This window comes from Leptinotarsa decemlineata, unplaced genomic scaffold (genome assembly GCF_025532065.1).
Source record: "Leptinotarsa decemlineata unplaced genomic scaffold, Ldec_3_MD MMD2_tig00000576_RagTag_RagTag, whole genome shotgun sequence".
NCBI classification, from domain to species: domain Eukaryota; kingdom Metazoa; phylum Arthropoda; class Insecta; order Coleoptera; family Chrysomelidae; genus Leptinotarsa; species Leptinotarsa decemlineata.
In genome coordinates, this window is record NW_027412551.1 from 8,712,792 (window position 1) to 8,729,944 (window position 17,153).

Sequence of the window (17,153 nt, forward strand, 5' to 3'; positions counted from 1 at the left end):
CACTGGTGTTAGTAAGATGCACCTACGGAAAGACATAGTGGTTGAAAGTAGACATGAACGTATTTCTTATTCACATTGGTTGTTAAATATTTGGTAATAGTTTGATAACCAACGATGAAACGAGCGACCGGTATTAACATACTTAGCCAGATGTAAAGACGTACTTGTTCAGTAAAAGCGGGAGCAAGGAGAATCATACCAATAGCTGCATTGGAGACGCTCCAGGTGGAAGTGAATGCAGTCATTCAATGTCGAAGGATTATTAATTTTAAACCGCAACGAATGAGTGCATCAATATTCTTAAAGACACCCAGCCAGGCCACACTCATGGCACCGGTAGATCTAAGAGTGAATTGACTTTATAATACGTGCTACTATACTCGTACTCAGTTATCACCAAATCAAAGGTCGATGAGGAACATACACGAGCAAATTTTTTATAAAGGAACTGGCCAAAATAGAGCGATATAGCGTAGATCCTAACTGACAGCCATGAACATTCTTATTTCGTGTGATTAATAAATGATAAATATCATCAAGTCTAGAAGAATATTATGAACATCCAACAAAACACCTGTGGAACCTCATACAAGCAATGAAATTGTTTAAATGGGTGTCATGAATGAGGAAAAAACCACGCAGGTCTTTGTCATCGACAGTGGTTTCTAACAAGCTACCCGAAAAGAGTATATTTTCATTTAACATTCCTGATTTTTTGTTCAATATACAGGCAGTATTCATGATAAGTGTTACTGACAATTTCAAAAATACCTGATTTGTTCAAACGCAGTAATTAATCAATTAGTGAGTGATATAAATGAATTCAGTAATTTTCTTCCAATGTTTAATTTATTTTAAAACCTTTTTGTTTTAGGGGAGTGAAAATATAAGAATAGCCAATAATGACTCTAGTCATATTGGCATTTAGTATTTTATTCGATTCCATGACAGGGATTTTTTTAATACGAATTGTTCAAGGTCGTTGAACTGGTGTCTTGGATAGGACCAATAATCTACGCAGGTTGCTTTGCTGCAGCATTATCTTCAGCTTTAGCATCATTAGTATCTGCTCCTAAAGTTTTCCAAGCCCTTTGCAAAGACAAGCTCTACCCGAAGATCGAATGGTTTGCGAAGGGATATGGAAACAACAACGAACCTTTGAGAGGATATGTTCTTACCTTCGTTATTGCTACAGTCTTCATTCTGATTGGTGAGTGGATCAGTAATATCGAGACTTCAGACGAATTTCGTAATATCTGCTTCAGAAGAGTTTGTTTTTTCGTAAGGAATTATTGGCCTTGAAAACCTATACTCGTTTATGATATGCATATGGTCAATCTGAATAAAAATTTTATTTATGTTTCTATCGGCCATTTTTAGGTAAGTAACTCAGCCAATCGAAAAAAAAAAATGTAATGTAGAACTTTATATAGGTGTTGAATGGGCAAATTACTGATAATCATAATATTTTTCATTGTGACAGTAACTTATCGACGTGAAGTTAATCTGCCCTCCCTACACTTGTATAAAGTTCTCCACTTTCATTTTTTTAGATTGTGGAAGGTGTGAATACCCAAAAACGGTCGATAAAACTATGTTTTCTTTCATAAAAATAACGAGCAGACAAAATTAAGTCACTCCAATTGTCTTCGGTAATTCATCATATACTTTACCACCTACTAATGTTACTCAAATGTAAATACATATTTCTATAATAGTGTGTACAAAATTCTCAAAAAAATGACTATATTTTTCTTATTGACTCGGACGTTACTTGATGAAATCTATAGTAATTTCCTAAACAACATCTTGATCTTCAAAAAGTTTATTTTCAAAAATATCACATGTTTCGCTGTCACAGTAGCTTTTTCGTAGTAAATACTAAAAACTAATTCTTCTCTCTAATCACCAGTGAAAATTACCTTCTCAGGTACATATACTCAATCATAATCACCTAGAGTAAAGAGAATATGCTGTAGGTAATTATTACCTAGAGCATATACATATGCAAATCGTTTCCGGTGTACTTTGGGAAAAAGTTATTATATATGGAGGCGATAGAAATTCAAAAGCACAGAAATAATTTTCACCAAAAGGAACAGGGAATCAACATTGATCAAATATAGCTACCTACACTCAATTGCTCCCGAATTGGATTATCTAATTCAACCAATAGAAACCAATAGGAAATAGTTAAAAGACCTTCCATTAACAACGCGAAATCAAACATTTTCAACTTTCATTGTAGATGTCAACGACAAAATCATCAGAATAATGAAGAGGCCAAAAAATGAAGTTGCTCTTTAAAATCGGGGTGCTTATAGTGTGACCACTTCAACCAACAATGTATCTTCCTTAGGCCAAGAGCCCAAAAAAGCTCAAAAATGAAAATAATTGTACTATTGAAGTTGTACAAACACCTGGTGGGGTAGTTAAACCTTCACATAGCACATGACATGGATTTTTAGTTAGTGATCACTAATAGTTAATGTTGCTTTCTTCATTCATTTCATCATATTTATTTAGTTTTTATTACACTTTCAAACTTTTGCTTTATTCACAGGTGAACTGAATCTGATCGCGCCGTTAATTTCCAACTTCTTCCTAGCAGCATATACGTTGATCAACTTTTCAACGTTCCATGCTTCTTTAGCAAAACCAGTAGGCTGGAGGCCGACTTTTAAGGTAAATTATTTTGAAACTAAAGACACAAATGTGAGTTCATTAATTTATTTTTCAGTACTACAATATGTGGTTGAGTCTGCTTGGATCCATATTATGCGTTTTGGTGATGTTCTTGATTTCTTGGTTGACCGCTTTATTAACACTCGCAGTAGAATTAGCTCTTTATCTCATAGTTTCATATAGAAAGCCAGGTAAGACAAAAATTGGAATAATCACCTTTATCAAGAGAAAAACAGCACTCTAAAGAGAGCACTCTGAAAAATTTATATGGCTGGTTAACGAGTATTTTATACAGAAATGAGTCCTGTCGCACTAATTTCAAAACTATGGTTCAACGACATCAACTGTATTGAACCTTTAAACTGACAAATTCCGACTTCACATTAATCAGTCAACTCATAAAGAATAGGTTAGATGTATACATAGTTACTGCTTGATTTTTCTAAGTACCTACTTACTTTTTCAGGTCAAGGTAGCACTTACCTTTTCCTAACACCACTCTCCAAGTTAGTTGGTCTCTGATAAATAACTCAGTTTTTTAAGTTATTTTCATTATAACAAACAAATTTTCTGGCATAGAGATCGAATTGGTTCAGGTCCTCTGAGGAAGACTAGGATACCAAGTTGAGTAATGAACTACCATATACAACTTGCCAAATGTAGGAAGAGCTTTCTGAATTCCGTTATGATCCCGCCCATTAAATGTGCATTCATTAGAAGACTATGAGAGCGAGAGAGAGATAATTTTCTCTTCCTAGATTTGACAAGCAGTACTTATTGTTTAGCTTGAAATGAACTATTTCTTCTCCGGAATTTGCCACATCTGACTTTTCTAACATTTATCTTCGCTTCCATTCGAGAAGATAATTGTCATTAGTGGTGTTCATGATCTAGTTTTAGATCAGAGATGTAGTAAGACATCTTGATACATCTGAAAATTGATTTATCAATAGGACACCCTTTTGATTCCAGGGTGTCTTCTGCTTATTCGAATGTAGGTGCTCAAGCATACTCTACACTTGTTCTCTTGGTAGGATCAACTGCCATACGTATGATGACATTTGTCTTTTACATTCGTGATATCCAGAACCCACAGTATTCAGCAGTAATTGTTGAAGAAACCTGCTGATTTCTATAAGGAATCATTCTGTTCACGATTGAAGTTAACGTCTTATAATTATGGAGTAAAATATATACGGTTTTTCAGATGTAAATTGGGGATCTACCACTCAAGCACAAATTTACAAGAATGCCTTACAGGCTGCTCACCAACTGAACGCAATTGAAGAACACGTGAAAAATTATAGACCGCAGATATTAGTGTTATCTGGAATGCCTAGTGCTAGACCAGCATTGGTAGATTTTGCTCATCTGCTAACAAAAAATTTGTCGATGTTGGTTTGTGGACATATAAATATAGTAAGTATATTTTATTTTGGCTTTTTACTGTCTGTTCAAAGTAATCCCCTTCAAAGTAATCCTCGTAAGATATAATATACTAGTGCCAGCGTTTTTTACAATCCTCGAAGCAGTTCTGATATGTACTTTTTGATATGTCCTTGAGCTTCTCAGCGATTCGGTTTTTATCTCCTTAATCGTCGCTAAACGCCATCCTTCCATGGATCTCTTCAATCTTGGGAACAGAAAAAAATCGCAGGGAGCCAAATCTGGTGAATACGGTTGCTGAGGCATGATTGCAGTGTTGTTTCCACCAAAAATTTACGAACAAGCAATGACGAGTGAACAGGAAGAAGTCACAGGAATCTGGTAAATACGGTGATAAAAAAGTCATGATTTGTTTTTCCACAATACCGGACGTTTTCTTCGTATTGCTTCTTGCAAGCAAGTTGATACTCCTTACTGACCCTACGACCATTAGGCAAGAACTCCTGATGCACTACGCAACGGTAATAGGAGAAAACAGTGAGCAAAACCTTGACACTTGATTGAACTTGGCGTGCTTTTTTCGATCTTAGCACTCTTAGCTTCGATAGCAAAAATCGCCAAACACCCAAAACACTTTTAACTTTCTCGGGACCTCAGCTTTTCTTAAGAACGGTTCAAGATGTCGACAATTTCTGGAGACCTTGGGGTTTTTATTAAATCGTTGAAAATTACCGATATTTCGAAAACATAATGATCAATGAACATCATCACTATTTTTGCAGATATTCTATATGGGGCAAAAGTAGCCATGTCTATCAAAATATTTCAAGAGTACATATAACTTGTAGAGGACTTTATTTGAAATGTATATCTTTGTATACAAAGGCTTAACAGCGAAATCCATTCTTATAATAGCCGAGGTGACAACAAATTTCGTGAATATTTCTCTCAGAGTCAATGTTACCCATAAAGCTTCTACTTGGTGCAAAAACATCGTTTTATAACCTATTCCTTGGAAAAGGCATTCATATATTTGTCCGTTGCGTACATACAATAATACAGGTTATTTTATTCGAGCCGTTGTCATATATTTTATTGCGTAGTCACTTCCCACCATTCTTTAATGATTTTTCCTATAAAGGACTAAAATATAGTAACCGAGGAGGCCACTCCACCTTTCATAGTGAACTGAAACGTTTATCTTTTCTACATCTGCATAACAACACACCGCCCATCATCGAGGGAGCTAAACTCCCAAAAAAAAAACGACTAGGACGTCGCAAAAAAAAGTTATCACAGCACCGGCAGTTGAATGGGTTATCAAGTCTTTTCAGCCCTTCAAATTTCCCGGAGAGGATGGTATATTTCCAGCTCTTCTTCAAAACGGACTGGAAATAATTTTACCTATTCTCACAAAATTGCATAGAGCTAGTCTGGCGTGGAACTATATACCACCCAGTTGGTTGGCAGCAAGGGTGGTATATATACCTAAAGTGGGCCGGAGAGACTCACACCCCAAATCGATACGACCAATCAGCCTTACATCCTTCCTGCTGGAAGCACTTGAGAGGATACTGGACGGACATATCAGGAGCGTAGCATTATATGCATCCCCCCTGAATAACCACCAGTATGCTTATCCAACCGGCAAATCGACAGCTTCAGCATTAAACAACCTCGTTGAGAAAATCTCCTAATCCCTTGACAACAAGGAAATTGCGGTGGCTGTATTTCTTGATATTGAAGGAGCATTTGACAATGCACTACCTAAATCTATAGGATTGTCTCTGGCTAGGAAGGGTATAGAATCGACCATAACTGGCTGGATCTATGCCATGCTAGTAAACAGAACTGCAACTACGAAACTTCAAGGCGAGGTTGTCAAGTTCAGAGTCACCAGGGGCTGCCCTCAAGGTGGAGTACCATCTCCCCTTCTGTGGTCGCTCCTGGTGGATAGTCTGCTTGATGCCCTCGACAAAAGAAAAGTTGATCTGCAAGCTTATGCAGATGACCTTGTTATCCTGGATAGGTCCACATCAGGAAGGGTAGCTTGTACTATCCTCCAAAGCACGTTGTTCACAGTTGGTGCCTGAGGGAGCAGATGTCTGTCAACCCTAGCAAAACTGTGTTATTCCCTTTCACCAAGAGAAGAAAATTAGACGATCTAATGCCACTTTCCCTCAATGGTGTGGTCATTCCATTTGGAACGGAGGTAAAATATCTTGGGATTATCCTTGATAAAAGACTCACCTGGAACGCTCACTTGGAGAAAGTTTTACACAAAGCCAGGCTGTCTCTATGGACATGTCGAAGGATTTATGGTAAAAATTGGGGTTTAGGTCCCAAACAAATCCATTGGATTTGTATGATGATTGTCAGACCAATGATCACTTACGGTGCAATTGCTTGGTGGCCGAAGGTGTTACAGAAAACGGCCCAAGCGAAGCTTGGCTAACTATTAGTAATGCCATCAGTACCAAACCGTCAGCGGCCATGGAGATCCTTCTAGATCTACCTCCTCTCCAAATTTTTCTGGCAAGAGAGGCTAGATGAACTGCATACAGACTTGTGCACATTGCTAATTGCAGAAATCAATTCAATGCAGAGTGCAACAGACTGTTGGTTAACATTGGAAGTCACAGCATTCTGGAAATGACCTCTGACTTTATGCCTCCAACTGTCAACTGCCTTATAAAATACTATTTCCGAGTAGAGAGGACTGGATCCTCCGGGAGAAGGAAATATTAGGAGCAGATGGTTCACAGATGGATTAAAAACACCTTCCGGTTCTGGTGCAGGTGTTTTCAGTCGCAGACCCAGGAAAGAGTTATCTACCTGCCTAGGAACTTATGCGACTGTATTTCAAGCGGAAATTTACGCTATTGAATTGTGTGCGGAGAGATTGGATAAATCCAACCTCACTCACAAGTCAATAAAAATATTCTCGGACAGCCAAGCGGTGTTGGAAGCTCTTGGCTCCTACCGAGCATCGTCTAAATTGGTAGCACAAACTGCCAAAAACGACTCTCCGCGATAGAAAGACTTAACAGATTGTCTCTGGTATGGATTCCTGGCTATACTGGCCTGGAAGGCAATGAAGCTGCTTACTCTCTTGCAAAGTAGGGTGCTGCAAGCGGCTTCATTGCAACAGAACCTGTCATTGGCATCGCTTTGGGCGTTGCCAAACAAACACTGAACACCTGGATGGCAAGAAGATTTATGGACTTCTGGCAGAATCTTTCAGGATTGGCTCACTCCAAGGCGTTTATTCATCTTTCGAAGTTTGTTTCCAAACAGTTGTTGGACTACAGTAGGGATGAACTACGATGTCTAACAGGCCTTCTTACAGGACATTATCATTTGAATCATCATATGCAGAGACTTGGACTGTCGGAAGACAGTGTGTGTCGCCTCTGTTTAGAAAATGAGGAAATAGCACATCACATACTTTGTGCCTGCCCCGCTGGAGACCGAATCAGGTTTTTAGAGTTCGGCAGAGCCGTACTCTTACCTGAAAGACCACTCACCATACAAACTAATCGGCTTCGTTGAGAAGCTGGGTTTATTTGGCCGAGTGTGAATAGGTGTGAGCCACAATAAACCCTTGTGGGTTGCGGTTGAGGGTCGAATAGACCCACTCACTTTAGACCTACCTACCTACATCTGTATAACAGTCATCAACTTTTGGCGGTTCTCAAATTTCGATATATTGTGATTCTCATAATACACTATATAATTATGATGTGAATATAATAGTGATTTCATTCGATGTCATTTACAGACGGGAAGAGTTCTTTGGCAGATTTGTTCTTTCACTCTGATTTTATGAATTTTCCTTGGTACCTATATCCTGATAGTTACTCTTTTTTTATTTCGGTCGGTTTATGTGTGGGGTGAGGTTTGAAAAGATTTGCTACTTCTCCAACATGAGCCCAAAATCAACTATATTTCCAGAGTCACCTTCCTCAGAGAGAGAGGAACGTTCTAAACTATAAAGCCAACAGCTGGTTGAAGGCCCATAAACTGAAGGCTTTTTACGCTCAGGTTGATGGATTGAGCTTCGCAGAGGGCTGCAAATCACTTCTGAAAGCTTGCGGAATCGGTAAACTCAAACCTAACATACTTCTCATGGGATACAAAGCAGATTGGCAGACTTGCACGAGGGATAATCTCAATCAGTACTTCGAAGTGTTACAGTGAGTGAACGAAATTAAATTGAACTTCGATTTCATTTTATTACAAATATTTCAGCACAGCATTTGATTTGCACATGGCTGCGGGCATCATCAGAATACAGAAAGGTTTCGACTGCAGTGTAGTTATAGAAGAGGAAACGAGTAATTTCAAGAATAGCCCGAAATACATGACAAGGAATAGGTCATACAGCCAAATGTCACAAGGTTTGTAATGTAGAGGCCGTTTTTTTTAGCTGATACCACTATTGCTATCTCGAAAACGACATATCCTACAAGGACGGTTAAATGGAATAACAGTTGCCTTTTTAGGAATGCAACATAATGGCATTATCCAATGGATAAAATAACCGACCGTTTCTGAGATATTTGCAAAATACTGAAAATGCCACATTTTATTTTTTTTTGCTCTACCTCCTCCATTTTCAATAATACCAAAAAATGACAAAGGAATTTTTTTGCTTCATTTCATGTTTTTCATAATATGATGCAGCCCATTTTTCAAAGAGACATTTTGTTCATTGAAATCCCTCAAATCCCTCAAATACATATGTATTTCTCGACTATTCTTCCAAAAAACAACTTTGTCAAAATACCATCATTCAACTTTTTTTCAATGAGAAATCAAATTTCTAAATGTCTTTGCATCACATTAAAAAAGAAACAGTTGCGAAAGAGAATTTTACGAAATATTTAAGAAATCGTAGAAAATGAACATCATAACGGAATGCCTCACGTTACATTTTTTTCAACTTACCGTCTCATGCAATATCGCATCAAATATTTAAATTGTCTTCCATCATTTCTTTAACGAATACTTGCTCTAGAAATAGTGTGCTTGTGGTAGTTCTCTAACATCACTGGAGTGATAGCCATGCATGCTATCCTGATTTCAATTCCTCAATTTTTAAAATTTCGTTCTGAATACTTTATCTTTCATGAAGCCCCACAAACAAATCTAGAAGAGAAAGGTCCGGTGAACATGGTGGCCAATTAATAAGACCATTATTTCCATTCCATCTTCTTGGCATAGTTGCATTGAAGAAATCTCTGCACATTCTGCAAATACTCATATTTTCTTATTAGGCTGAGTGGCATATCTTTTAGAAACTCAAGTAGAGTCCCTGATAAGAAGTCCAAGTATAATTCTCCCGGTCAAAATTTAAAAAAGTGAGGGCCAATAATTTTATTATCAAGAACACCAAGCCTTACGTTAACACCATATATCTCTTGAAAATTGGTAATTCTATGTAAATATTAATCTTCTTGTCGCCAGTGATAATGTTTATTCTGTTATTGGTAAATCTACTTTCATCACACCAGAATAATTTTTTGGAAATTCAATTATTTTGGCGAAATTTTCTAATGAGCCATCTACAAAAAACTTTTCTCCTGTTGAAGTCCATTACACATAAATGATGGACTTTCCTGAACCGATAAGACTGGAATTTATTTTTCTTTAAAATTTTCCGTACAGGCAAAGTGGATATGGCCGAATTATGAGCAATCTCTATCAGGGATACCTTCTTGTTCTCAATTTTTTTACTTTCCACAAATTCTTAATCAAATGAATGTCCAGTTCATCATTATTGTGAAACTTTTTTGAACTCACCTAAAACGCCGATTTCATTATCGCCACCACATTCAGTGAGCGTACATTTTGTTTTGGAGGGTTTTTCAAAGGATCCATAAATTCTCAAACTATTTTCGATACGTTGAAAATATCTACGATTAGGTTGTCGTCGTTCAGTATACAATTCCTGATACATTGTCAGAGATTTGGTAGCATTTCTCAAACATCTCGAATGAACAAAAAGCAGTTCCACTTTTTCTTCATTGGAAAAATTCATGTTTTTTCCTTAAAATCGCTCAACAAATTGAATGACTGTTTTATTTTGTGTTTGACAATTAACTTGACATTCACATTCAAGTATTTCATCGCTTACTTAAAAAAAAAAAGAATTATCATATTTCTCCTGAATATCATCTATAACTTTTTCATGCAGTATTTTTATTAGTTAATTCATGCTGATGTACTCATTTTCTGAACAGAAATATTTGGGTAGCTACAAATTTTCAAGAGCCATTTGGAAATTAAGAATGACTTGGTACTGATACAAAGATTATTGGTCTCTCTTTTTCAAGACAACCCTGACAGAAAATCTATTTGGATTTGAATGAATATAAATATTTACAATCTCAATCCATCCAGGGGAGAACTCTGAATTTCAGTAACATTCGGAAATTCGAGCTCTTAATAAAAATGTTGTAATATATCAATGAGTATGTAATCACAATGACTACCAAAATGTATAAAAAAATATTCAGGTTCCGTATTAAAAAAATACTCGTTGGCAGCCGTTGGTGATTATTCTTTTATTTTAGGTAGCAGCAATAGTGGACGTTGTGAGATAGACAGAGATGCAGTGAGTGAATTACCGAATCCAGAAGAATCATTGAAAAAATCCAAATCTCTTGCCGAATCTTTGGCAACAGGATGTGATGATCTAGAAACAAAAGAAATCATGCCTTCAGAAGTATTTTACTTTCAAAAGAAGCCAAGACGGAGTGGAACAATCGATGTATGGTGGCTATATGATGATGGAGGTAAGTTTAAAACAAGAATCATTCAACAGTACCTAATAATTACTGTAGAAGATCAAACGCAGATGCAATGTATCGTTTTCTTCAACTGTCTTTTCTGGATGTTTTCTTTATTCTCAGTTGACAATTAGTGCCGGTAGTGATATATTCTTGCGTATATGGTTGTCATTTGTGTGAAGTTTTTTCATCAGTTCTTGTCAGTCATCGCATCATAGTGTTTTTCATAGTATTGATATGTCATAGTTTTCAGTTCTTCCATCACCATGAAATTTCAGATTGAAGGGTAATTCACAGTACCAGCATACGGATGAACGATAGTGTCAAATATGAAAATATTCATAAAATAATTCAAATCCATTCAGGCAAATAGATGAATTGAAAGATGTTTCAACGTCAATATTCTAAAACAAAAACGCTCAGCCTTCTCAATTCCATCTTTAAATATTCCAATTTCATTGACATCAAAATTGAGGCGATTACAGGATATAGAAATGTAAAACAATCTCTGAGTACCTAAACTTGCACAGATGCGCATTAAGCATTTTGCGTTAGTACGGTGACCAGAGCAAAGTTGTAACCTCGGCATATGAATCTTTATAAATATTGAGGGAGGTCAAGAATATCAATGAGTATCAATCTTCAGAAACGTTTCCAAAGCATTTGTAGAATGCAGCACATCTCCTTTTCCTCGATCGTGCTGGGAAGCAGTAACTATATTGTAAGTTTATGGTGATTCTTTGTATTTTTTCTTCTTAACTATTCAATGTTAGTTCATTCCTGAGCGTATTTTCTCATTTTCTTTATTATAAATATTTCATTAAGTTTTCAAATGAGTTCTTTCATTATTTGGATGAATGAGACTCGGGTGAAACAGCAAAAAACCTCTCTAAATATGCAAAAGCGAGTACTGAGTTACGACAATAGGTTGAATAATGGTGTCGAGGTACTGCTGTGCTGTGAGGAAGTGATTTGGAAAAAGGAGGTCGGTTCTGCCTCTCGTCATCATTTCGCCCCACACTGTACCACCTCTGTATGTCTGAACCTCCTGGACAGTTGTAGACCGTCTACACACTCTTATTCGACAAGAATCTGGATGAAATCCAAATCTATTTTCTTCGGTAAATAAAACTGTAACCCTATCATTTGCTTCCCAGTTTTGATATTCTTGACACCACTCTAATTTTGCAGCGTAATTGCCTCTGGAAAAGTTTTATTGATAAAAAATTGAACATGATACATTTGTTCGCACATTTTGTTTCTCAGTTCTCTTTTCTTGAATTGGTCATCAGGAGGTACTCATATCAAAAAATATTCGACCTTGCTCAACAACTGCTGAATCGTTTTTGTAAAACAATCTGTCGGAAGTTTATAGTAAAATTAGGTTAATTTTCAGGTCTAACCTTGCTTCTTCCCTACATAATAAGCACAAGAAGCAACTGGAATAAATGCAAGCTCCGCGTTTTCGCTCTGGCCAATAAAAGAGATGAACTTGAACTGGAACACCGAAACATGGCGAGTCTACTAGCGAAGTTTCGAATAGAATATACAAATTTGAAGGTTGTTCCAGACATCACGACGAAGCCTATGGATAGTACCCAAGCTTTCTTTGATCTACTCATTGCTGATTTTAGGAGTTACTCAGAAACGAGTACCGAAAAAGGTAGTTAATTTCAATCTATTAGTTACTTCTTTAGTGAATCGTCTGATTTTTTAAATTTTTTTTTTTCTTTTACGATAGTCACATTAAACACCTCAGCAGCATACCACTAGGTTTATATAATATCCATTAGTAATCCAGATATTTGATAGTATGACTAATAAATGGTCGTTGTTGTCTCATTGAATAAAAATGCGTAGTGTGATAGTGTTCAGTGAGCAGAATCCGATTCTTGCTAGAAACAACACGTAGAAAGGTGAGACCTTGTTAATCCTTCACGCTAACACAAATCCCTTAAGGTTTCCGTCTTCGGAAACCTATTTCAACCCCTATTTTTTAATGAAGATATAGATCAAAAACTAAAAGCTGAGCTTTCGAATTCAATTTTCTTTTATAACCATGTTGCTTACAATTAAAAATTCCCTCTATTGAAAACGTTTTTTCAACACCAGAACAAAAATACTGTCTCTCGATGCGCGTTTCGCTAACCAAGTTAGCATCATCAGGAGATGACTAAAACTCATTCTTATAGCTATGTTAATGTTTGCATCTAGTTTTCTGTTATCGTTCCTAATGTTATTTACTACCTTATCGATAACTAATAGTTATCAGTTTTTTACCAAAATTTTCGTAGGAGTGTTAATAGAGGGCTGTTAGGAATAGAACCGTTGTCGCCGTTCATAGATCTTATTCCATATTTTTTGATTTCTAATCTTTGGAAGGCATCTAAGAACTTGTCATGTACCGGTCTCAACAATTTCGAGTCTTCCTCACTTATTTTATGACCGTTCTCTATGGCATGTTGAGCAACACTAGACTTCTCTGTTCTATAAAACCGAACATGTGATTTATGTTCTTTGTAGCGAGCTTTAATAGTCCGTTTAGTTTCGCCAACTTGCATTTTTATCACAATCCTCACAACTCACTTCGTTTATCCCAGACTTTTATTAATCTTTCATTGTATTGTCTTCCGGTTGCGCAACACTCGTTGAAGTGTACATTTTGAAAACCACTCATATTCGATTTTAAAAAACTTGAACCAATCTGCCAGTGTTCTTTGATTCGTATGAAAGAACTATAAATTTTGAGTCTTCGTTTTTCTGAAAAGTCGAGGATTTACGAAGACACTCTCTAAATTTTCTCTTCCTAATTAACTTATCTACTATGTTTGAAGGATACCCATCCTTGATATACTTTTTCTTGAGTCTCCTTTTGTTGCTCAAGGGAAATGTGAGCAGTTTATGGACAAGAAATTGTAGTTCCGCCATTTTTTGTAGACAATGGTGGGAGCCTCTGAAATGCCTGTATTCTTCCTATGTACATCAAATTATAAACCAATATCGGTGTTTCTTATAACTAGAACATCTAGAAGTGGTAACTCTTCATTGTTCCCAAATTCATACCTGATATGGTTCAGACAAGACACAGAATAATTCACCTTACTCCTATTCGAGCCAAAAATGGAATGGATACGTATCAAATATAAGTTCGTGGAAAGTTATTTAACTTTTCTTCTGCTTCCATTTCAAATATTCTCGTGAATTATTTATTCATGAAAAGATACATCACGCTACTTGTAAAAGCAGTTAGCAAACTGGAAGCAATTCTGTTCCATGTAAATTTGTGTGAGATGACGGTCCTTTTCGATTACTTCACCATATAGTTCATTTGTGGATCCTTCAGATATTCGATTGTTTCAGATATGAGGAAATACAAAGATACTTGATTCTAAAATCCTGCCATTTTGCAACCTTACATTTTTTCAACTCTTGAATAATGCTTATGAATTACCGACATTCAAATCCCTCAAAAATAATGAATAAACCATAAATGGTATGTGTGCCATTATTAATCAGTAGCATCAGTTGAAAGATGAAAGTCATTTTCTTCTTTAGGTGATTCACCCAAAGCAGATCTGTACCTTTCCGTTCTTCAGCGATGCCAAAGCTAGGAAATTACCAAAAGAATTAAAGATCAGATCTTTCACTTGAATTTCTGATTCACTAAGAGGGGAGGTGTTCCAGACTATCAAGGTTGCAAATGATGATCAAGTCTCTAATCAGGCGGATGGCTCTTTTCTGGGTGGAATCCAGCAGTTTCAATGTATGCTTAGAGGCGGAGCTCCATACATTAGAACAATACTCCAAAGAAGGTCTGATCTGAGCTTTATAAAGCATCAAAAGTTGCTGAGGTGTGTTGAGTTTTCTGGTTCGGAATAGTGTGTTAGTGTCCATTCCAACCCCCAACAAACTTATCGAAGTAGAAAGCGGAATTGTCGGACCTGACATTATTATTATATCCGGTTCGGAAACATTTATCTTTTTGGAGTAAACTGATGCCTGGGTTTTTGTGGCATTGAATAGAACCTAGTTGCTTTCACCCCAATTCGAAATCACCTCTAGGTACTCATTAAGATATGCAACCTCCTGCTGCCGGTGAAGATGTGCATTCGCAGCCGATGTCATGGAATATAAATGAAATGATGAGATAAGTGTGCTATCGTCAGCAGAGTAATATATTGGATTCTTGGTTTTTTCCAATAAGTCGTTGATATTCAATACAAAGAAGGATGGAGACATTATGGATCCCTGGGGCACACCAGCGTTGATGGTAAAAGTATTCGAGAGATATCCATCGACTCTCGTGCCACACACGGTCAAAGGCCTTAGAAATATCAAACAGATCTCGACTCGTTATTCCAAATATGGGTGACATACGATAGAAGGTCGTCTGTTGATTTTTTTTCCGAAAGCCATATTGATAATCGCTCAAGATGAAGCATTCCCAATATTTAATGATATGGTGGTTTACGGCTTTCTCTATGATTTTTGATATCACTGATAGCAAAGAGACTGGTCTATAGGTATTTGATCGGGAAGAGCAATTAGTAAATATTCTATCGTGGATGAGTTAGTGCGACGCCTATGGTTACTAAATACTTCTGGTGCAATGAAGTTCGACTAAATCAGTTGTTCGGCAGAACTGTACATCGAAAGCGTTACGCTGAGAATTCTCTATAATACTTGTCGTTCTGGTGGGGTATGCTTGTGGTGAATATATGGAATGAATCTTCAATGAGCTCGCACATGAAAATATATGTAGAAAACTCCCCTGTGAAAAATTTAAGTCGGCGAAATCACTGTTGATAAAGGGTCATGATCGATATGAATCTTGAAAGTTTATTTAAAAAAGATCATCAACTTTAGTGTCCTAAATAAAATTTCTTCAACTTTTTCAGGACAAATCTCGGACGCCGAACTACTAGCTGTGAAAGATAAAACCAACAGACACCTTCGTTTAAGGGAACTGCTGCTGGAGCACTCCAATGAAGCTAATATGGTGGTCGTGACGTTACCAATTCCAAGAAAAAATATAGTTTCCGCCCCACTATATCTTGCTTGGCTGGAGCTTTTAACCAAAGACATGCCTCCAATTTTGCTGATTAGAGGAAATCAAACATCAGTACTAACATTCTATTCATAGGTTCAATATCATCACTGGCTTTTTTAGAAATAGGTCCGAGGAGTTTTTATTTCTAATCGCCACAAAAAATTCGGATGCAGTCTTCAGTAGAAACTAGAATGTGTATCACATTTCGAAATTACGAACCTTTCAAGAAAAGCTTCATTTATGAAATGTTAACAACAATGTACCTCTTAAAGATTTACCAAATAACCATCGTTATTTATAAAACAACACAGAAAATATTTCAATAAAGAAATTTATATAAAAGTAAGATTTTTTGTTGGATAAGTTATAAAATAAATGATGGTTACTAAGATATGAATTTCTTGAGATGTACTTTTATGAGTCGTGGTCTATCACGCCGATGTGATTGCCTACAATTATAATAATTTTAGAAGCCTCGTTATCTTTGGTATTCGTGGAATTAATCTTTGTGTCGATCCTGTAGATGACGCCATCGTAATGGAAGATGGCATTGCTTTTACTTAGGTTTATCCATCTTGAAGAACAGCCGAGTGCATACAAGGTTCAGCCTAGCACCACTGATGAGACCTATTGAGTCAGTGTGAAGATATTGTTTCAAACAAAATTGTTGAACCATTCCGTTTGTTCGGGATTTGGTCGGGAAGACCACACACAGATCGGTTTCGGAGTACTAGCTCTTGGTCAATGGTAGATGGATCAGTTTGGACAGAATGAACTGTCTGAGTAACCCCCCATGCCCCCTTCCGGGTTGAGTGCCCTGAAGTAGAAGCTACCCCCCCCCCCCCAGCTAGTTAGCGAAGAGAACCTAATACCCCAATCCATCCGGCGGCTATTGTGATTAGCGTCGAGCGTTCCTCAGTGAATCTAAGGAGACTAAGGAGAAGTGAATCGCGGTCGAATTGTTCTGCGTTGAACCTACCTGAAAGAGAGTTTATCTGATTAGTGATATGCTTAACTGAGTCGCCTGGCGGCGACTCGTGGGGTGGTCGTTGGTTTTGCTTGGTCGGCCTCGGGTGTTTATCCCTTTCTCGGAATCTGGGGTCATCCATATTCCATATTTAACGCATCGTGTAGATCGCGTAGCGCTGGGTTGTTGTGCGATCTGATTCTATCGAACACGCCTTCTGCGTGTTCTCTCATATACACGTCCACATATTGCGTGTCCAGGTCTAGGTTTC

The 17,153-nt window shown here is 37.1% G+C and overlaps 1 protein-coding gene across 4 annotated transcripts in view; it reads left to right on the plus strand.

Moving 5' to 3' along the window:
* Ncc69 (sodium chloride cotransporter 69) overlaps positions 1-16,257 on the plus strand; it is a 66,769-nt gene extending 50,512 nt beyond the window's left edge. For all 4 annotated transcript variants that reach the window (XM_074174375.1, XM_074174376.1, XM_074174377.1 and 1 more), the window contains exons 10-18: positions 979-1,210; positions 2,564-2,685; positions 2,741-2,876; positions 3,893-4,104; positions 8,026-8,267; positions 8,323-8,471; positions 10,650-10,871; positions 12,262-12,528; positions 15,764-16,257. In XM_074174375.1, the coding sequence (XP_074030476.1) occupies positions 979-1,210; positions 2,564-2,685; positions 2,741-2,876; positions 3,893-4,104; positions 8,026-8,267; positions 8,323-8,471; positions 10,650-10,871; positions 12,262-12,528; positions 15,764-16,008 (1,827 nt within the window). In that variant the 3' untranslated portion in view covers positions 16,009-16,257. The remainder of the gene's footprint in view (positions 1-978; positions 1,211-2,563; positions 2,686-2,740; positions 2,877-3,892; positions 4,105-8,025; positions 8,268-8,322; positions 8,472-10,649; positions 10,872-12,261; positions 12,529-15,763) is intronic.
* Positions 16,258-17,153: the final 896 nt, after the last annotated feature.